The sequence below is a fragment of the Lissotriton vulgaris genome, chromosome 12 (assembly GCF_964263255.1).
Source record: "Lissotriton vulgaris chromosome 12, aLisVul1.2, whole genome shotgun sequence".
In the NCBI taxonomy this organism is placed as follows: Eukaryota; Metazoa; Chordata; class Amphibia; order Caudata; family Salamandridae; genus Lissotriton; species Lissotriton vulgaris.
The window spans coordinates 39,345,586-39,368,188 of record NC_141700.1 but is presented as its reverse complement, the minus strand read 5'-3'; the positions used below and the strand labels follow the sequence as shown (position 1 = coordinate 39,368,188).

Sequence of the window (22,603 nt, the reverse complement as noted above, 5' to 3'; positions counted from 1 at the left end):
ACTGATCCATCATCAGGATTCTGAGTGAGCAGGTCTGGGAGAGGGTCACTCTCTTCCTCCTGTCCCTCATCTATGGCCATGAGCAAGCTCATGTCCTTCCTGTCGACATATGCTTTGAGCCTGTTTACATGGAGCACCCTGAGGGGGCTCCTGGGAGTTCCAAGGTCCACCAGGTAGGTGACCTCTCCCTTTTGCTCAAGGATTGTGTGGGGCCCAGACCATTTGTCTTTGAGTGCTGCTGGGGCCACTGGCTCCAACACCCACACCTTCTGTCCAGGCTGATACACAGTCAGGACAGCCTTTTGGTCATGCCAAGCTTTTTGGAGTTCTTGGCTGGCCTTAAGGTTTTCAGATGCCTTTTCCATATACTCAGCCATCCTGGAGCGGAGACCAAGTACATAGTCCACTATGCTGGTTGCAGGCTTTTTGAGAGGTCTCTCCCATCCTTCCTTAACCAAACACAGGGGTCCTCTCACAGGATGCCCATACAGAAGTTCAAAAGGGCTGAAGCCAACCCCCTTCTGTGGGACCTCTCTATAAGCAAACAAAAGGCAGGGAATCAGTACATCCCATCTACGCCTGAGCTTTTCAGGTAGTCCATGAATCATCCCTTTTAGGGTCCTGTTGAACCTTTCAACAAGCCCATTGCATTGTGGGTGATAGGGGGTAGTGAACTTGTAGTTGACACCACATTCCTTCCACATAGCAGTTAAGTAGCTTGACATGAAGTTTGCACCTCTGTCAGAGACATCCTCCTTAGGGAAGCCCACTCTGGAGAACACTCCAACTAGGGCTCTTGCCACTACAGGTGCTGTAGTGGTCCTAAGTGGAATAGCTTCAGGATACCTGGTGGCATGATCCACTACCACCAGTATAAACTTGTGCCCTGATGCTGTCTGGGGTTCCATTGGACCAACAATGTCAATCCCCACTCTTTCAAAGGGCACCCCCACCACAGGCATTGGTATAAGGGGGGCCTTTGTTGTGCCACCTGACTTACCACTGGCTTGGCAAGGGACACAGGAGCGACAAAACTCCCTGGTATCTCCATTCATGTGAGGCCAGTGTAAGTGTAAGACAAGTCTGTCCCAAGTCTTTGTCTGGCCTAAGTGTCCTGCTAAGGGAATCTCATGGGCCAAGGTAAGAAGGAAACCTCTCTGAGACAAGGGTATAACCAGCCTCCTGGTTGCACCAGGCTTGGGGTCTCTTGCCTCAGTATACAGGAGTCCATCATCCCAATATACCTTGTGGGTACCTGTGGCGTTCCCAGCATCCTCAGCAGCAGCCTGCTATCTGAGGGGTTCAAGGGAAGGGCAGTCTAATTGTTCCTTCCCCAGGTCTTCTCTTGAGGGTCCCCCTGAGCCCAGAAATTCAACTTGATCAAGTTCAAATTCTTTAGGCTCAGTTTCCCTCATTTCCTGTAGGTCAGCCTCCTCTGAGACTTGATCCTCAACCTGGGGCAAGGGGGAAGGCAATGCCTTAACCCTACTGCTCTTCTTCTTGGAAGGTGTCTGGTCCATTGTTCCAGGATCCAGCACCTGTTCAGTGGGGCATCTTCTGGCCTGTGACCTAGTCACAGCAAGCACGTGTGCTGGCAAGCCTAACATCTCCATGTGAGTCCTCTGACCACTGTGATGACTCCAAATCATTGCCCAACAAACAATCCACTGGGAGGCTGCACTAACTACAACCTTCTTTTGGCTATTTACCCCTCCCCAGGAGAAAGCAACAATCGCCATACTATGACTGGTAGTGACGTTGCTGGCATTGGTCACCAGGAAATCTGTACCTGGCATGATCTGTCCAGGGTCCACAAAGTTAGGTGTCACCATGGTGATACTGGCACAAGTGTCCCTATAGGCCTGAGCCATTTATCAAAGGTGTCTGCCTGTATTTGCCCAAAGTATTGGGACTGACATCAGTGGATATATCCATATCCCCTGTACTGACAAGGACAGCCTGAGTGAGTGTGCCAACTAAGTTGTCATACCCCTCAGATCAGAACCCAAGGTTAACCCAACTAATCCCTTGGGAGGTGCACTACCACTGCTGACTGTACTAGGGGGTGCAGTTGCCTTAGGGGCTGCAGTGGCAGGAGTGTGCCCTCCTTTCTTGGTGCACTCACTAAACCAGTGAGTTTTACTTTTACAGTACTGGCACCACCTTTTTGACTGGCCTTCTTGAGTCTTCTTCTTCTGGGAAGCCTGACCCCCACCCTCTTTGGATTGTTGGGGACCTGTTGAAGACTTCTGGTCATTTTGTTCACCTTTAGTATCTTTACCCTTCTGGTCTGCTTTCTTCTGACCACCCTGGTTCTGGCCCTGGTTCTGCTTAACCCTTGTTCTGACCCATCTGTCTGCCTTCTTTCCCAATTCTTGGGGAGAGGTCAGATCTGAGTCAACAAGGTGCTGATGCAACAACTGGTTCTGACAATTGTTTAAAATCTGTTCCCTCATGATCAGATTGTACAATCCTGTATAATCAGTAACCTTACTGCCCAGCAACAAGCCCTCCAAAGCCTTAGTGGCACAATCTACAAAGTCAGACTAATCCTGAGACTGCGTTTTCTTGGTATCCCTGAACAGCAACCTGTACTGCTCAGTGGTTAGGCCAAACCCATCTATCAGTGTATTCATCAGGACTTGGTAATTGTTAGCATCCTCAGCTCTAGTAGTGAGGAGCTTGTCTCTACCTTTACCTTCAAAGGAGAGCCACAAGATAGCTGCCCACTGACTCTGGGGGACACACTGTACAGTGCAAGCCCTCTCCAAAGCAGTCATCCATTTGTGGATATCATCCCCTTGTTTAAAGGGGGGCACTATCTTACTCAGGTGTCTAGTGTCTAAACTCCTGTCTTTTTCTCTTGGGAGAATGCTGCCACCAGTGAGATCTAACCCACTTAACTTTTGCTCTCTAGCAAAGGCAAGCCTCTCTTTGGCCAGGGCAAGTTCTTCCCTTTCAATCCTCAGATTGGCTTCCCTCATCTTAGCTTCAAGCTCCCTTCTCTTAGGGAATGACATCCTTCTATGAGAAGAGGTCTGAGCGCATTGGTTCAAATGGATCTGTTAGAGCCTCTAGATAGAGACCTATCTCGTCCATTCCCAATGTTAAGTCTGCCTGAGAGTGGCCCTGGGGGTCCCCCAAATCCATTCTCATGCCTACTTAAGTTGGTCCTAGTGAGTCTACTGACTTCTACCTGACCTTTGTCTGCCTCCTCCCCTGATAACTCATCCTCATCTGCCTCCTGGAGGGGATGGTCATGGTTATCAAAGGGACCCTGTAAGGGGGGCATATTCCCATCTGGATGAGAAGGATCTGTGTTGGCAGACCTCCTGGCATCATAAGTCTCTAAGAGACCAATCAGAAAGGGAATGGTAGGGTTAGAACCCTGTCTTAGCTTCCTGGATGTACAGATTTGTCTCATCTCTTGGAAGCTAAGTGCAGCATATCTGGAAGGGACCTGTGGAGGGTCCACAAACGCAAGAGGGGTCTCTGAAGACTCTCCGAGGTTAGACATGCTTCTAGTGTGGTGTAAGTGATGCACCTACCTACACTATTTGTTTGCCTACTGATCCCTTGCTAAGAGTTGTAGTCAAGGTGTGCTAAGCCTTGTTAAACTACAACAGCTGGTTCAGTAGAACTCAGAGTATTCTAAGCTAAGTTATATGTACCTTAACTTATGTGATCTTTCACAATGATATTCTTAGGATACGTGTGGTAAAACAACAGCAAGCTCAAATCCCAACCGCTGCTCACCAATGTGAGAAGTTGGCCTGATATTCAGTGTTCACTATTCTAGTGATCACTATGTATCAGTCCAAACAACCCTTATGGCGATTGGTTGTAAGTCAACCTTATAGATCAGCTATCCTAGTAGCGTGGATACGAGCAGTCTTCGGGCTAAACTCTAGAGGGCGTGTTAAGCCAGCTGTTATACCATCGCATATACCCCTTGAACACCAAGTGAAAGGACACCACACAAGTGTTATGAAAATAAACAGTGTATTTATTTAGATCACAACAGCCCTGTACTCTTTATGAGGACAGGGTACTAAGCACACAACAAAACTCTTACGAAAATACTTTAAGTTGCACAATTTACACAAATGCCCGAGGGGCACGAAAAACCATATACTATGAAAGTGGAATGCGAAATTACTAGCAGGTAAGTACTGGACTAATAGGCTTTGGAATCGCTAGGACTACGTTACTGAACCTTCAGATTACTAGTAGGAGGCCTAGGGGACTCGGGTGCAGAGTGTGCACTCTCACGCGGGATGCGGGACAAAGTCTATGGAGGCTAGTAAAAGCAAAGTTAGTGTTCTCGGGCGAACCCGACTAGGTAGGTTGAAAACGAAAGTGGATCTGGACCCTTGGATAGTGAGGCTATGCTGGGGCACCGAAATGCCGAAGTTACCTAGCCCAGGGGCTGCAGCTGCATAGGTCTGAAAAGACGTCGGGAATCCTCGTTGACGAACCAGGAGCCTGAAGAAAGAAGTTGCTGGCAGGCGACCAGTGAAGATTGTTTGATGGATCCAAGCCTGGATCGAAGATGGATGACACCTGAAAGCAGAGGGGACCAAGTTCTTAATCACTAGCCAGTGATTGTGTGGGCACCAGGATGGCACCGGGCGAAGTCACCTCGACCAGGTGAGTGGGCGACGCTGGGCTCTGCAGTCTCACGGACCAGAAGGCGTCGGCGGCGACCAGGATGGAGGTGCGAGCTGTCCCACGATGGTTGATGCTGTTGACGTCGCTGGACCCAGGATTGGGGCAACAAGTCTTGGCAAATTCAAGCCCAAGCGGTGGACCTAAAATGGCGTCTGGAGTGGACCAGGAGGGTCCGGTGTGCTCCTCTTTTGGAAGGGAGCAAGGGCCAGTCTGGAGCAACCAGACCAGCAGTGTTGTCGTCGTCGGTCGTCATCGGGAAGGCCACAAGCCAGCGGGCTAGTAGCCAGACAACGCGGTGAGCAGCAAAAAGCAGAAGGGCCCCACGCAGATCTTGTGGATGCTGGGGGGCTGGACTTCGGTGCTGGAGCTGCTCAGGGTCGGGGCTTCTCGGACCCCAAAGCACTCACCAGAGGATCCCTCGGCGGTCGTGCTGGATAGAAGTCGTGCAGTTCTGATGATGGCCGGTCCCTCGAGGTCTCATCGCACCTACGGTTCTCAGCTTAGCTGTAGAGGTAGGTAGAGGTCAGAGGTGCCAGGGAAGCCGGGTCTCATCGTGCTGGGCGGTCGGATTCCGGAGGAAGGACGTGCAGCAAACCGCAGAGTTCTTAGATGGTGCCTGCGGATGCAGGGTGACTACTCCTTAGTCACAAGGGAGAAATCTTAAGAAGAAGTCGAGAGTTCCTTTCGTGGAAAGTAGTTTCTTGATTCAAAGATGATCTAATTTGGAATGGTTCCCGCTCCTGCCTTTATCCTAAAGAAAGGGGTGGGTACGCGACTAGGTCCTGCCCTAGGGGTGGGACCAGGAAGGGGGGTGGTTACACCCCTCTCCCATGCCGGACTTTCCCCAGGCCAGGGGCTGGTGTGCCCCTGGAACTGGTTCTGGCCGGCCTATGCGTAGCGAGCACCGTAAATGTAAATGCAACCGTTCAGATTATTCCAGGTCCCCAAAGTTAAAGGAATGGCTGGGGAGGCAGGTATTAGCACTATTTTAATGTATATTGTATTCCTAAACAACCGTTGTTCTGCTCATCTCTAAATTAGATGAGCAGCGCCACCCGTAGACTGTTCTAAGTATGGTGTTGACAATTAGGTGCCGGTGCCGAACACAGGAAACCAATTAAGTGCCTGTGTTGAGCACCGGAAAGCACCTGCTCAAATTAAGCACGGATCTGCAGCCTTGTGAAGCACAGTCGTTAATGAGGCCTTTAATATATTTCCAATAGGCCTCTTTCTTGTAGGCCATTCAGCATGGTCTTTTCAAAAGTGGCTACTTCTGGAGGAAAGGAGGGGGTGGAGAAAGTGAATGAAGATCTTTTTATCCCTTCAAACAGGATCTGATTGCATCTTGCCTGTCAACAGTTTGCAAATAAAAAAAGCCTTATTCTGATCTTTCAGGATTCTCACTAGCAAATCTGTGATGGGGTGTCACTCAAGTTCATTACTAAGCCTGTGTTTAGTTCCGTTTCCTGGGCTCACTTCTCCCTTTGATTCTTGTTATTTGAGGTCATTTATGCTTGCTTCTTCTCCATGCCCTGTCTTCTCTCTAAACAAGTATTGGCAAAGGCACTAAGTCTAGCCTATTCAAGGTATTGGCCTTGTCGTAGTTAGTTATATACATCTTGCACAGCAGTGCAGCTGTGGTGCAGCATGTTTGAAAGTAAGGAGTAGTTTCTGTCCTGTAACTCCAGTTCTGTAGTAGGGGTATCTCTGTTATAGTCATAATCTAGTGAATAGTCCCGCCCATGTGCGTGGACCCCAGAGCAATCAAAAAGAATCTCTTAAGTCGTCAAAAACTGCAGACGTGCAGAGACACTTAAGAGAGAATTTAAAGACAGATAATGCAGCCTATATCCACAGGCTACACTGTCCAGTACTTCAACTAGAAATTCCACCAAAAACCCACAAACAGCACAGCCTGTCCAGTGTTTTCCACAGAGAAAATCCTTCCCCTACCAACAGAAGCCTCTGGAATGATAGAGAAAGTGGTGAACAGACAAGCCCCATAGGCTGCCATTATGTGGCTCAGAACAGGATACTGGGCCTTTAAGAGAATCTTCCAGAACTCTCTCAGTATCCCAGAATGCACAGCAGGTCCCTTTTACTTTCAGTTCTTTTTTTAGGCGTAACACGCCTGACCTGTAGCATTACTTACATGAATATCTTTCTCCACCGGGGAGGAGGGCGGGCGCTTATGACTATAACAGAGATACCCCTACTACAGAACTGGAGTTACAGGACAGAAACTACTCCTTCTGTAGTAGGGGATCTCTGTGTATAGTCATAATCTAGTGAATAGAATGGCAAGCCCATCCCCACCCCAAAGCAGCGGTGGAGAGAAGAAAAATAACACCACTACTGTGCGAACATATTTCGCAGCGAAGCCTGCCCAACCTGAGCGTCTGTCCTGGCATCAGTGTCCAGACAGTAATGCTTAGCAAAGGTATGGACCGACTTCCAAGTGGCCGCCTTGCAGATCTCTGCAATCGGAACATTACGTAGCAAAGCAGTCGTAGCAGCTTTGCCCCTGGTGGAATGAGCCTTAGGTTTACCCCTAAGGTCTTATTAGCCTTCTGGTAACACAATGGTATACAGGACACAATCCACCTAGAGATGGACTGTTTTGAGGTAGCAAGACCGGTCCTGACTGATCCATAATTGATAAACAATTGGTCTGACCTACAAATTTCTTTGGTTTTATCCAGATAACATTTCAACACCCTCCTAACATCCAGGGAATGCAGAGACCTTTCCGCTGGAGACGAAGGATTCAGAAAAAATGTAGGTAAAGTTATGGTCTGGTTAACATGGAAATCAGAGATAACCTTTGGAAGAAATGTAGGGTGAGTACGCATAACAACCTTAGCAGCATGAAATAAAGTATATAGTTCTTGGCAACACAACGCATGAATTTCACTCACCCTACGGGCTGATGTGATGGCCACGAGGAACGCCTCCTTCCAGGACAGGTGCTGCAACAAAGCCTTATGAATAGGTTCAAAAGGCTCCTTAATCAATCTGGACAGCACCACATTCAATTCCCATGAAGGCGAAGGAAGCCGGACAAGAGGGAACACTTTCTTCAAGCCTTCCAAAAAATCCTTGATCACAGGGATCTGGAAGAAGGAAGTCTGTGAAGGGCATTTCCTGTAGGCAGTCAGCGCAGCGAGATGAACCTTAATGGAATGGAAATTAAGGCCAGACTGCACTAAATGTGGAAGGATGACATCTTCCTTACATGTTGTTGGATCATAGTTCTTGGACTTGCACCACATGCAGAATCTCTTCCACTTGTAAGCATAGGAAGTCCTAGTGGAAGGTCGCTTAGCCTCCTTCAATATGTCCATACAATCTTCTGGTAGATTCAAATGGCATTATTGCACTATCTCAGGAGCCATGCCGCCAAACTCAACGACGAGAGGTTGGGGTGCACCATCTGCCCCCCGAACTTCGTGAGAAGGTCCGGCCGGCACGGCAGCCGTATGTGAGGAAGGAGAGACCGGTGAAGCAGGTCCGTGAACCACCACTGCCTGGGCCATTCCGGGGCGATCAGGATCATCCGCGCCCTGGAGTGGGCCAGCTTGATGAGCACCACCGGAATCAGGGGAATGGGTGGAAAAGCGTACAGAAAGCAGTTCTACCAGTTGATCCATAGCGCATTCCCCAGCGTCCCCTGCTGGTAGTATCTGGAGGCGAAGTCTCGGCATTTGCTGTTTTCAGCGGTGGCGAACAGACCTAAGTCTGGAGTTCCCCACCTTGCGAACACTTCTCCTAGTACTTCGTCGTTTATGACCCACTCGTGGTTTTCCTGAATCAGTCTGCTCAGTGCGTCCGCCTGAACATTCTGCACACCTGTTAGATGGGTAGCCGTTATCGTCAGTCCTCTGGCCAGAAGCCAGCGCCAGATCACCTGCGCCTCCTGAGACAGAGATGCGTGATCTCGAGCCCCCCTGCTTGTTGAGGTAATACATCGTGGTCGTATTGTCCGTCTGTACAAGCAGAGAGTTGGTCTGGAAGGACGGATGAAAGGCCTTCAGCGCCAAGTGAACAGCTCTGAGTTCCAGGAAATTGATGTGATACGTGGACTCCGTCGGGACCACGTTCCTTGTACCTGTAAGTCTCCAGAGTGTGCCCCCCTGTCGTGGAGAGCCGCATCCGTCACGATAGTCTGCGTGGGAATGTCCTTGTGGAAGTGAACCCCTCTGAGGAGATTCTCTGCTGAACACCACCACTTCAGAGACTGAAGAGCATGCAGAGACAGTCGTATCTTGTCGTCCCAGAGCTCTTTTCTCTGATCCCACTGATCCTCAAAGCACTCCTGCAACGGTCTCATGTGCAGTCGTGCGTGTGGCGTTAGGAAGATGCAAGAGGCCATCGATCCCAGTAGAGAAGACACCGTCCTCACTGTTGTAAATGGAGTGGTCATAAGAGCCTGAGCCTTCCGAAGGAGAGATAATCACCACTCCTCCGAAGGAGACACGCTTGCTGACAGCGTATTGATGGTGGCTCCTGTGAGAAGTTGGCCTGATATGCAGTGCTCACTATTCTAGTGATCACTATGTATCATACCAAACGACCCTTATTGATTGGTTGTAAGTCAACCTTATAACCAGCTATCCTAGTAGCATGGACAAGAGCAGTCTTTAGGCTAAACTCTAGAGGGCGTGTTAAGCCAGCTATTATACCATCACATATACCCCTTGAACACCAAGTGAAAGGACACCACACAAGTTGTTATGAAAATAAAAGGATATTTATTCATAACACAACAACCCTGGACTCTTTATGAGGACAGGGTGCTAAGCACAATACAAAACTCTTAAAGAAATACTGAAAGTCGCACAATTTACACAAATGCCCGAGGGGCACGAAAAACCATATACTACAAAAGTGGAATGCGAATTACTAGCAGGTAAGTAACTATTCTCAGAGGCTTTAGAACCACTGGGCCTACAATGCTGAACCCTTAGATTAGAAGCAGGAGGCCTAGGGACGTCGTGTGCAGAGTAGAAACTCTCACGCGTAATGCGGGACAAAGTCTATGAGGGCTAGTAAATGCAAAGTTAGTGTTCTCGGGCGAACCTGACTAGGTAGGTCAAAAACGAAAGTGGATCTAGACACTTAGAGAGTGGTTCTACGCTGGAGCACCGTGGTACTTGGTTTACCTAGCCCAGGGGCTGCGGCTGCATAGGGTTCAAGTGTCGTCGGGAATCCTCGTTGACGAACCAGGAGCCTGAAGTGGAAGTTGCTGGCAGGCGACCAGTGAAGATGTTCCGGGCTGATCCAAGGATGGATCAGTGAAGAAGGGTACCTGTAAGCAGAGGGGACCGAGTTCTGAATCACTAGCCAGTGATTAGGTGGGCAACAGGATGGCATCGGTCGAGGTCACTCAGCCAGGTGAAGAGGTGACACTGGATTCTGCTGCTGCACGGACCAGGGCGCTGATGTCGACCAGGCTGGAGGTCTGCGAGCTGTCCCACGTCGGATGTCTGATGCTGGATCCGGTGAAGGAGGCAACAAGCCTTGGCTAAGGCAAGCCCACGTGGCGACACAAAATGGCGTCTGGAGTGGACCAGGAGGGTCCGAGGAAAGTCCCCTTCAAGAGGAGACAAGGGCTAGTCTAGAGGAGCTAGACCAGCGGTGAAACAAACGTAGGACGTCGCCTGGAGGGTCACTAGCCAACGGGCAAGTGACTGGACAACGTGGCAAGCAACACAGGAGCAAATGGGCCCCACGCAGATCTGGGGGATGCTGGGGGGCTGGACTTCGGTGCTCGTGCTGCTTGAGGTTGGGGCTTCTCTTACCCCAGTGCACCCACTCAAAGGTCCCTCGGCGGTCATGCTGGATCAGTGTCGTGCTGGTTCTGATGATAGCCGGTTCCTCTGGTCTCGTCGCACCCACAGTTCTCAGCTGTGCTGTAGAGGCAGGTTGAGGTCAGAGAGGGCAGGGAGTCCGGGTCTCGTCCTGCTGGTCGGTCTGGTTCCGGAGAAAGGACGTGCAGCAAAACCGCAAGATACTTAGTTGGTGCCTGCTGCTGCAGGGTGACTACTCCTTAGTCACAAGGGAGAAATCTTGAGAAGAAGACGAGAGTTCCTTTCGTAGAAAGTAGTTTCAGGATTCAAAAATGATCTAATTTGGGAAGGGGGCCCGCTCCTATCTTTATACTAAGGAAAGGGGCTGGCACGCGACTAGGTCCTGCCCATGGGTGGGACCAGGAAGGGGGGTGGTTACACCCCTCTCCCCTGTCCGGACTTTCCCCAGCTCAGGGGCTGGTGTGCCCCTGGAACTGGTTCAAGCCGGCATATGCACAGTGAGCACCGGGGTGCCACTTGCTGTCACCTTCCTCTCAGCCCTGCCTACCTGGGATACACAAAACCCTGTCTGGGATGGTGCTAGCACCGCCCCCGACAGGAAACCCTTTGTCCAAGCTCTCCTCGCTGGAAGGACTCCCTGCAGCAGGAGGTCAGACTTGTGTCTGTGGTGGCAGTATCCATTTTGTGATGCTGAGGCTCGAGTTAACTTTAAACGGGGTTCACAGTTACATACATGTCGTGTCCCTCTAGAAGGGTGAAATGCTAACCCTGTCGCCATAATTGGCGAGGGGTTAGTATTCCAATTCGTATGACACCTTACTCGACATGTTTTGATAAAGCGATACCAGAGTTGGCAAATAACCGCGAGGATTATAATGCACTTAAGAGTATATGGTACGCGTTATCATGGAACAGCTATTAGGACTTGGTTCCGCAAGCTGCAAACGGGCTCAGCTCATGCCAGAGCACCATCTCACATAATTCCAAGCACTCTGCCTTCAGGATTGTTAAGGCCTGCCATAGGAGTGACTGATAGGAATACATGTGTCCATTTTAGGGTTAGATATAGGTACACTATATCTAAAGCAAAGGGTGATTACACCACCTAGCCCCAGCTCTCGTGCAGCCAGTTGTGTCAGATTTAGATGGCCAGCCAGGGGTGGCATAATACATGTTGCAGCCCCTGGTAGGCCCTGGTACACCTATGCCCTGGGTACAGGGACTGATAAGGTGGGCCAGTACCAATTGGTATATGCACCTAAGGTACACGTGTCAATTTAGTGAGAGAACAGCTAGGCTGTGTGTCTGATTAGCAGGCCCACAGCCAGGGAAGTCGTAAACCAGTGAAGCAAAAAGCAAAAATCTGGGGTGCTCATAGGATTGCAGACCCTACTCTCCTACAGCTCCCAAGTACTGAATGCGCTGGACCGGAGTCGTGACAGACTTGGACATGTTGATGTGCAACCCCAGCTTGTTCAAGAGAACGTACGCCTTCTGGAAGTGCGCTTGAACTTCCGAGAATGAGGAGGCCTTGATCAACCAATCGTCCAGGTACGGGTAGACTAACACCTTGTTCTTCCTCAGGTGTGCCGCTACCACTGCCATGCACTTTGAGAATGTTCTGGGTGTAGACTTCAGCCCGAATGGCAGTACTGTGTACTGATAATGATTGGTGCCGACTTGGAATCGCAGGAACTTCCTGTGTTTTTGTGCAATGGGCACATGGAAGTAAGCATCCTGTAGGTCTATAGCACATAGCCAGTCTCCCTGTTGCAGCTGAGGATAAATCTGATGCAACAACAGCATGCAAAATTTCTCTCTGCGAATCCACTTGTTTGCTTGTCTCAAATCCAGAATGGGCCTGAACTGGTTCTTTTCCTTCTTGCGAACCAGAAAGAACTGTGAGTACAGACCTCTTCCCCTTTGAGACAGAGGTACGTCTTCTATCGCCCTTTTCCTTAACAGGGTATCGGCCTCCGCCTGGAGCTCGCGCAGTCGAAACTGAGAGCTGACCGATGGAATTGCTGGAGGCGGGCTGGTGAACCGAAGACTGTATCCATTGCAAACAATATTCAGCACCCACTTGTCCCGAGTAATTTTTCTCCACTCTGCCAGAAAAAATTGAACGCTTCCCCCCACCGGAGTGGGTAATGGATGCAGGGGAAGTAACAGCTCAGGGCCTAGACCCGGCCGGGCCTTTGTTCGCCGCTGCGGACTGATGGCCGCCTCTGCCCTTCTGGCGCTTCTGGAAGGTCCTCCGGAACTGCTGCTGTTGTTGTTGCTGCTGTCCCGAAGCATGTCCTCGCCCTCTGCCCTGCGCCCCGAACCGCCTCTGCAACGGGTGGTAGGTCTTCTCCTTGGGTTTCTCCAACCAGACGGCCGTCAGGGTCTCGGCCTCCTCTTTCATGCGGCCCATCTCGTCGTCCGCATGCTTGCCAAACAGGGTTTGCCCCGAGAAAGGCAGGTTGGCCACCTGTTGTTGATCCTCTGGCTTGAGAGACGCAAGTCGAAGCCAAGCGTGACGCTGTTGGTTGACACCATGGCAGTACCCATGCGCCGCCAGAAGGGACACATCAGCAGCCGCGCTGATGAGCTGGTTTGACACCAACATCCCCTCATTCAGGATCTCCTGAAAATCTTGTTTCTTCTCTCGAGGAAGAAGCTCAGCGAATTGCTGGAGGGACTCCGATAGGGCTCGATCGTATCGCCTAGCAATGCTGCAGCACTGGCCGCCTTCATCGTGGTAGACGCTGTCCTACAGACCTTCCAGCCAGCCGAGTTTATCCAGCGGCTCACCTTATCAGGAGGCACTGTAGACGACGGGGTGGTGGCGTGCTGCTTCCTAGCCGCCGTCACAATGACTGAGTCCGGTATTGGATCCATCCTAAGAAAAGCCAGGCCAGAATCCGAAGCCCGGTACTTCTTGAGGAGCCTGGAGGGGGCCGCCTTCGTCACCGCCGGAGTGAGAAACAACTCATTGGCGGACTCCACCAAACCTGGTACTAGAGGCAGCAACGGTCGAGACAGGTGCTTTTAATGTAGCGTCTCGAAAATCACGGACGTCGTGGGCGTAGGCACCGTCACCATGATGCCCAACTTAGCCGCACCCCTCAGCAGAACATCTTGGAATGAGACGATGTAGTCTACAGGCGACACCCTCGTCCCTGGGGATTCCGACAAAGTCGGCGAGTATTCCCTGGTCCCTGAAGAGTTTGTGTGGGATCTGGATCTGCGCCTCCTGTGGCGTTGTCTTGATGACGACTGGTGACGACTATGCGATCTCCCCCTCCGGTCGAAGCGAGAACGCGATCTCCTTGGCTTCGGCCGCTCCACAGGCCTCACAGGAGCAGGCGACTTCGGACGCTCCACAGGCCTCACAAGAGCAGGTGACTGCGGCCTGACCGGGGGCCTCGGCTGAGGAGTCCCCTTAAGCGGCGTCTGGTACTGTGGTAGTGAAGCCATCCTCTGCGAAACCACCGGCGGTCCAGAAGGAGGAAAGGGAGTCACAGGGCTCTGTGTACTCCGAGGTATATACACCACCTAAGCAGAGGACACCTTCCCCTCCTCCTCCGTTGCCCAAGGATCCTCCACCGCGGAATCCCACTCCGCCTCCACTTCCGCCGCTCCCTCCTCATTGTCATCCTCTGCTTTCTTCTTAGGTGGAGGCGATGGTGAGGCAGAGCCTAGTGGCGCACGTCGGTGCGTCCCAGCGGACCCAGAGGAACTCCTGGCGCCTGAACTCCTTCTGAGCTTCTTTGGCGTAGAAGAATGCCGCCTCGACGGCGACCGTCATCCTCTCGACGTCGTACGCCCTCGTCTTGACGGCGAACACCTCCATTTCGACAGTGAACGCCTCCTCGACGGTGAACGCCTCCTCTACGGCGAACGCCTCCTCGACGTCAAGTATCCCCTCGACGACGACCTCCTCCTCTTCGCCGACGATAAACAGCGGTGTAGCCTCGATGGCGAGTGCCAACGCTGGGCCGCCTCTCGACATCGATAACTCGGCGCCGACGATGAAGACATAGTCAACGGTGAATTCGACGGCAGTCTAGTCAGATCCCTCGACGTCGACGTCGCCTCGACCCAGAGCCATGGGGAGACGGGGAACAGACTGCAGTCATCCCTCTCGACGCCGTCGTCGGTGCTATCGACGCCGGCGGAGAACATGGACGTTTGCTGGTCTTCCTGCCCCTGGAGAGCCCTCCAGAGGCCTCAGCATGGGCAGATGAAGTATGCCCAGACCCACCTTGTGCCTTCAGTCTTCTATCTTCCAGGCCTTGGAGCCTGATCTTCATCCTATCTCGCAGGGTCCTGCTGGAGAAGGACTGGCAAATGTCACACTCCTACGGGACATGAGATGAGGGAAGGCAGATGATGCACACCTCGTGTGGGTCCGACTTGGCCTACTTCCTCGAACACTTTGGGCATTTGTCTAACAAAACAGGCATTGTGACAAATAAAAGAGTGCTTAAAGACACACACAAGGAAGAAAGCACCAAAGTACTTCAAATGAAAGCACTCAAACACGTGAAAAGTGAAAAAATCTGTAAATAAACCCTAGAAAGGGAGAGCTCAATGCTCCAGGGTCCTGCTTGCAGGAGTCGGAAAAAAGAACTGAAAGTAAAAGGGACCTGCTGTGCATTCTGGGATACTGAGAGAGTTCTGGAAGGTTCTCTTAAAGGCACAGTATCCTGTACTGAGCCACATAACGGCAGCCTATGGGGCTTGTCTGTCCACCACTTTCTCTATCATTCCAGAGGCTTCTGCTGGTAGGGGAAGGATTTTCTCTGTGGAAAACACTGGACAGGCTGTGCTGTTTGTGGGTTTTTGGTGGAATTTCTAGTTGAAGTACTGGACAGTGTAGCCTGTGGATATAGGCTGCATTATCTGTCTTTGAATTCTCTCTTAAGTGTCTGTGCAGGTCTGCAATTTTTGAAGATTTAAGAGATTATTTTTGATTGCTCCGGGGTACACGCACATGGGCGGGACTATTCACTAGATTATGACTATACACAGAGATCCCCAATTACAGAAATAAAAAAAACACAATGCTGTGAAGCAGCCAATGAGTACTAATGTGATGACGATTAATAGTACATTTACTTACTTGTCCTCTCTTATACATTCATATGCCTTGCCTTCTAGTGGTTCCAGCCTGAATATTTTAAAATATGTTTTACAACTCTTGGAGCATTTAATAACAGAATCTGTGACTTAACTGGGTGTGAATTAGATGCAAACTGCAGAATGATGTTCAATTGCATTTCATATCGAGGTCTACCTGGATCAAACCAATCGGTAGAAGAAATATGCCAAGCATATTCAGTCGCACTCAATCAATCAAACATTTATAAAGCGTAGCAAATCACCAGTGAGGGTCTCTAAGCGCTGGAGAGGTTGGCTGTTGCATGGTGGTTTTCATTTAAACATCCAGGTCTTGAACGCCTTCCTGAATTGCTGGAGCAATGGGATGGTGAGAGAAAGACCTCTGTTGTCAGTTTGGGGGGGCGGGTGCGGTTGGGGGGGTGGTGGTCTGCGATGAGGAGGGAGGCTGATCGGAGATCTCTGGTTGATTGGTGGAAAGTCAGGCATTCAGAGATGTATGCTGGTTCTTACAGCAAGATCATCGGCACGTGTGGTGTTATGATGCCAGCAGTGCGGCCACAAGTGCCATATTTAAAAATAAACAGTAAAGAATTTCACAGACAGAAAGGTGTGGTGGAATTTGGTATTTGTTATTCTAAACCCTTTGGCTTCTTCATTCCCTATACCACCACTTAGATCAATCGTTACTATTTAATTTCCTGTGCACTCCCCTTAAAGAGTTTACTCCTGAAATCTGTATCACAGCCTCGAAGCAGATACCAAGCTTCAGATAGTCAGCAAATTTCCCTAACAGTTTTCTTGGTTGCTTCTTTCTTCATGCTTGTCACAGGGTACCAAACTCCCCTTTGCGATCCCCAGTAACTGACTCTCCATCTAATCAACAGGACTGGTCCGGGCCCTTTAAGGACAGCCTGGTCTTCCCGGACCTTGACTCCACCCCTATGATGACTGAGTTTGTTGGCCTATCAGAACTGGCCTCAGGGGAAAGAAAGGCAGACCCGGAAGACGCGAACGTGTGGGAGGTTCAACGCGACTCGGAGCGGAGGAGAGGAAGACTGCTGGAGGTAGACCGGACTGAAAACTCGGACCCAGAGAACGGCGGAGCCGGGAGTGTTTGCAGCGGAGCCACGGACCTGGAGGACGTCTGAGCCGGGAGAGCTGATAGCCGAGCCAAAGGTCGAGAGAACGTACCGGAGACTCCACCGCAGGAGAAGCCAGGAGGCCACCGTCCCCTCGCATCGCCCAGCCACGCTCAGGAAGACGCGTGGCTAAACCAGGTACGGGCTCGCTTCAGAACCCTACTAGGAATTAAGAGGTGGGGAACCGGGTATCAGAGTGAGGAGGGAGGGACTATCCTAAGGGCACCATTTCCTTTTTGTGCACTGAGCACCGCACTTATCGGGGTAGTGATCTGTCCTGAGACATATGGTGTTGGTCTATTCCTTCCTCACGAATGTTACCCGCACACCCTACCCCATAACCAGAATCGGTTATTGAGCTGTGAGCTAACAGCCACGTTTTCTTTCTTTTTGCATTACCCCTTGGCGAGACAGTGAGGAGAACAGAATACCGATCAAGCCGTGGATACTTACCGAAGATCAGCTGCAGGAACCCTACCCCACCTTTTGTGACGAGTTGAACTTGCTGTATAAACCATCTAATAAAAGAAATTTAGTCATCCCACACTTCAGTATTGGCTCCTTCTCTACACTGGGCATGTTGTTGAAAAGAAAACATCATTCGTAAATGCAATGGCGGGCTGCACAGAAATTGCGCTTCCTGTTATCAAAGAAATCCAGTACTGCTGGCAAAAACAACAGTAAATTTTCTTACATTTTGTCTTTTATTTTACAAAGTTAAATTAAGTTAAACACTGTAATACGGCCGCTTTACACACAACATTTACTTACAGGCATTTTCTCAGAAATAACTCTTACTCTCCCAGACAACAAAGAGCTGTGACAATATGCAGATGGCAATGCAATGAAACAATTTTCCTGATCAAAAAATATAGAAATAAACTGCAGACAAAAATATATCAACATTCAAAAGGAATGTACAATTCCAATGCTTTCTTGGGAACCCAAATCTGGACTCGAGGATCACACTTAATACCTTTCATTCAAAAATCGTTTATAAAATCTTTTTGTACGTCGACATTTTGATATGTGTAACCATGAAATGGGAAAAAGGTTGAAATGTTAAGGCGAAGAACGGTTGGTGCACCTACCAAAATATATCCTCCAACAACTTTGGCAAAAGCAAAATCAACAATACTACGACCGCAATCACCTGAAGAGTCAAAGGGCATTTTAAATGTACGGTCTGGTTAAACATTTTGCTCTAATAAGTGTACGTTTCTGTTTCTTGCAAGACATCTCTACAGTTGGAACAAATGGATTCTAAGCTTGTTGAGGCCAGACAAGGAATGGCGTCTTGAGTTGCTTTAGTGTAATATCTCACAAAACACCTGCAAAACTCTTCAACTGTTGGAGGCCTTGATCTCACACATGGTTCTATGGTCCCCCTTTTGCTAAAACACTGTTGGCACAGAAAAATGGCCCTTGTACCAGAAGAATGCCTACTAATAAACACAGCCGGCTTATAAGTAACCTTCTGTGAGTGTAACAGGCACGGTCTGGAAGCGATGAGCTTCAGTTACCCATCATGTTTAGTTCTAGGAGTACCATTTAACCTGGCCAATGAGAAGGTCAGCTGAGAGATTCCACAGGCCCCCAGCTTCATTACGTTGGATTGCCTTGTGCGGTGTTACACTGTACCCTACTAGATGTGCTTCAATAAGCCAGAGTGCATCAAAAATACAACAAAAGAAAACTGCCCAAGCTTCTGATTTGCCTCAACGCCGCCACCACATTTACCAGAGAGGCATTTATTCCCATCTCAATGGAATAAATATTATGTCGACTTTGGTCCTCGGTTGATGCAATAACAATGTAACAATGTTAAAAAACATCAGAACAACCAGGCATAAAAAATAAAAAATAAATTCTTTATAAAATAAAAAAAAGAAAAAACTTGGGGAGATCGAAAAGGTTGGTGAAAGTGACTCAAGTTTGGTCTCATTTGTTCCTGCTAGAAAGAAAGGCACAAATGTGGAAATAGAGAATATTTTCAGCGAACTGTTTAACGTCTTTTGGTCTCCAGAAAAAACCATAGTCAACTGTATTTTGGTCTCAAGAATTAATGTGAATGCTTAAACTGTGCCTTTAAGTGCTTCAAAGGTTCGATTCCTCGACGCAAGGCACGTGCAAGAAGGGGTCGGAAAAGCGCCGTTTCAACTTCGCTGTTGGTTCATAATCCTGAAACGGCTCCTCTGCTGGACCTGGTTCTGTCCCCTGGGCAATGTACACCGAGTGAACACTGTCTTTCCGTCGGGCTGGCTGATCCCGGCGCCTCACCACTAGTTCTGCTGCACTGGCACCTGTGGCCCTACCCAAACTTTCAGTGGAGCGAACAATGCCATATGGCAGTTTGATATTGGAAGCTGGAATTACTGGGTTTCTTCGGTGTATCTTCATTTTCGCCAAGAAGGACGATGGCCGACGACGCAGAGGAGAGGTGCTGTTGGACAAGTCTAACTGGTCCAGTGAAAGGGAATTGCTGGGCAGTGCCAAAGTGTTTTTGGACGGTGTGACACTACTAGTGGGCGAAAAGCAGGCATCAGGATAGGAAACAACGACATCAGAGCCGGCTGACTGTACACAGATCTTCGGGTGTCCTTAAATATAAAAGCAAAAATCGGATTGAGAATTCTCACAAAGCCCAGAAAAAAGTACAAAGTTTAACCAAATTCTGATAAATAAAAAATGTGAAGGTAAGAAAAACACACACTACCTTAATGCTGACCTTCCTTGTCCACCTGCCCAGTGCGGTCGTCTAGCAAGCTCTCCGTACTAATGGATGCCTCAGAGTCAAGGTTCTCTTCATCCGAACCTCGTTGATCTAACTCTGGTAAACGATAGGTAATATCTTCCCTGAAAGAAAAAAGGAGCAAAGCCTATTAGGGGTACTGCATGAAAAGTACTTATCCCAATGAACCTCTCTATGACAGGCATAGCTCCTCGCTCTGGCTATATCTAAGTATTACAGTTAAATAATTCCATTTCCATCAAACTGTCAGTGCTATGACTTAAGGCGCATGGCCCTTGATGTTTTCACAGGACTGGAGGGTTGTGGGTTGTGAGGGAGGTTGTAGTGGAGAGAGCGTATTCAGAATTGGAGCGGGTGCGGAGGTAGAGAATCACCAATACTATAGAAATAAAATAACGGACAAGGCCAAAGTTTTTCAGCTTAACATGGGAAAAAATAAATCATTCTGTGATTCTTGCAACAGCTACAATTAGGGATCTATGCTCACTTTTCTTCCCTGATGCACTGTATTCGCTCAATAAGGATTTCAGATTCCCGATCCACCTCAACCTCTGATGGGTCCTCCTCCTGCACAGACCCTAGCTCCGGAATAACACTCTCGTTCGATTTGGGACTCCGACTCTGCAAAATAGAAGCAAAAAGAGAAATTAGTCGACTATAAATGTTATTTTGTTTATTCTGCCTGGGAAATTGTATTCATTTAAGTTCTACTGCCAACCTCCGACACTTCTCTAAGGTTAGTTAAAACAAGCAAGATGTTTAAAAAAGCATTTACAATGCAATGGTCTCGCCATTCTTAAAGTTAGAGCTATTGGCATTGCTCATGACACTATTTTTATTTATGCTTTTTGTTTTTAAAACAAATAAATGGCATTGTAATTTACAATGCCAATAGCTTAATCGCTCGCAAATGCAAGACCTATTGCATTTGCACCCACACACAAAGCCACCCACACACACATACAGAGAGTACATGGGCTGGGAACTTGACAAATCGAGTTCCACAGGACCATCATGGCTTTGCTGAACCCAGGAGTGTTTGGTACCAAACTACTCCTTTCAATAAACCCACACTGATGCCAGCATGGGATTTATTGAACCATGTACCTAGTGGGTACCTCAGAGGTACCCTCTGAAAACCGGGTGAGGGCACTGACTGGCTTTAGGCAGTCTGCCGCACACAGATGTTTCTGGACCTCTGGAGAGCCTCTACTCTCTGGGACCAGAAACAATGCACATCCTGGGCAGAGGTGTCCCACCTCATCCCCCAGGATGGGCCCAGTGCGTGAAGGGGAAGCTTGAAAGGCCTCCTGCCTTTGTAATGCGACCCCCAGCCTCTGCTGCTAGCAGCAGATGACAATCCTCGGTTTACACCTCCTCTTTGAGGGAAAACAGCAGGAAAAGTCAGAAAGATAAGGAGTTGTGCCCACTTCTGCCAACGACATTCCTCCGGTGGAGGAGGCAAAGTTAAGCGCACTTTACAGTCCCCTCCATCTTGAAGATGGGGGGACTCCCCCAACCCTGATTTTGCACTCTAGGGATTGTTTGTGTGTAGGATGGTGTCCCTATATTTTTTGCTAAGTATACATTAATTTGTATGCAGGAGCTCATTCTAACTAACATAGGCTGTGGTTCTTTTGATCATTCATAAAGGTATCGTGCTTAGAAGAGGAAGGAGTGACTGCCAATCACTCCTTAGTAGGAAAAATCTTCCAAGAAATTCAAAATTGGTCCCCTGAGCACTCTTGTTATCCAGTTGACCAAAATGAATCACGATACTGGAAGAATTCTGGAATCTTCTTCTATTGTTCTATCCTCGCCAACACGTGTTTCATCATTAGCTGACTTCATCAGGGCCAGGGAATCATATATCCTAAAATACTAAATGTTCAAATGTGTATATATATTTAACGTTTTTTTTAGATTCAAAACAAAGCAAAAAAACAGCAGACCCTTCCAATCCAATACCTAATCAGTAACACCTTAACCAAAAATAGAAAGCTTTAAAAGAACATAAGGTAGAACTAATTAAAATTATAATAAATGTGAGTGAAGTAACAGCATAACCTCATGTGTCACAATAGCCACGCTCAACTCCATATAGTGGGAACAAAATATACCCATCATGCATGTGATTAGAAAGTTATGCTACTCCAAGTTAAATACTCAACACTATGCACTATTCCTTATTACATACTCAAATTCAAATAACCACCTATGTGTGTGACAAATACAAGACTAAACATCTTTAATCAATAATTTTCGCTTATAGAAACGAATTGTGCATCCGAAAGAAGGTGAGACCGAGTTTGTTGGTAAGAACTCTGTTCAATTGCATGAATATTTTGTCTGATATTCAACACGATCACTTGTACACTTGTACTGTGGCCTACATTTGGCAAACAAATAGCTGTACCATATCTGAATAGCTGTACGATATCTGTGAAATTAAATAGACCATGTGGCAAACACATGAAACAGCAACCTCCTTCTGAGGGAGGTTGCAGAGCATTAGAAAAAACTGAAAAAACAATATTCGTACCTTCAATATTACGCCCCACGATACTGTGGATACCACAATATTTTTTTAAAGAAATTATGGCCTAACTATATTTTTATTTTCATGTATAGGTGGAACATCACACATTGACTACGAGTCACATCCACTGCCCATCTTTTTTAAATAAGGTCAGCTGATGGGATAAGGAACTCTGAGCAGGTTGTGCATGACAATTAATACTTGTGCACAAGTTTAGGGTGAGTGAGGAACGCTGTTGCCAGACTCAGTCTGCCATCTGAACAAAGCTAAAACGGTGGCAGATAGGACCCAGGCCGTATTGTGTATGGCCTGATACCCTTTTGGGTAGTGACAGTGAATGTGCTTTTCCTTTTGGGTTCAGTGTAAGACCTGTGGTGTTTCTACTACATTTTATGTTTGAGCTGGTTTGAATTATAACTTTTGATTAATACATTTTACACTGACTATCGATGCAGCCTTGGGTACATTTTCCTAGTTCCAGATCTAGAGCAAGTGTTTTTTTAATGTACTTGTCTAAAAAGCATATTTATCTTTGCCATCCAGTAATAAAGTTGCCACTTTGAGCTGATTTGCCCAGTGGCAT

At 48.5% G+C, this 22,603-nt stretch overlaps 2 protein-coding genes across 3 annotated transcripts in view; both read right to left on the bottom strand.

Annotated features, from left to right (window-relative positions):
* The window catches only part of LOC147673179 (unconventional myosin-IXb-like), a 37,706-nt gene extending 24,342 nt beyond the window's left edge, over positions 1 to 13,364 (bottom strand). Inside the window, exon 1 of the mRNA XM_086946554.1 lies at positions 13,278 to 13,364. Coding sequence (XP_086802680.1) covers positions 13,278 to 13,364 — 87 coding nt within the window. The remainder of the gene's footprint in view (positions 1 to 13,277) is intronic.
* A 5,122-nt stretch (positions 13,365 to 18,486) lies between these two features.
* LOC147673178 (unconventional myosin-IXb-like) overlaps positions 18,487 to 22,603 on the bottom strand; it is an 83,870-nt gene continuing 79,753 nt past the window's right edge. For both annotated transcript variants that reach the window (XM_086946959.1, XM_086946960.1), the window contains 3 exons: positions 19,969 to 20,102; positions 19,458 to 19,585; positions 18,487 to 19,329 (listed from right to left, as the gene is read on the bottom strand). In XM_086946959.1, the coding sequence (XP_086803085.1) occupies positions 18,827 to 19,329; positions 19,458 to 19,585; positions 19,969 to 20,102 (765 nt within the window). In that variant the 3' untranslated portion in view covers positions 18,487 to 18,826. The remainder of the gene's footprint in view (positions 19,330 to 19,457; positions 19,586 to 19,968; positions 20,103 to 22,603) is intronic.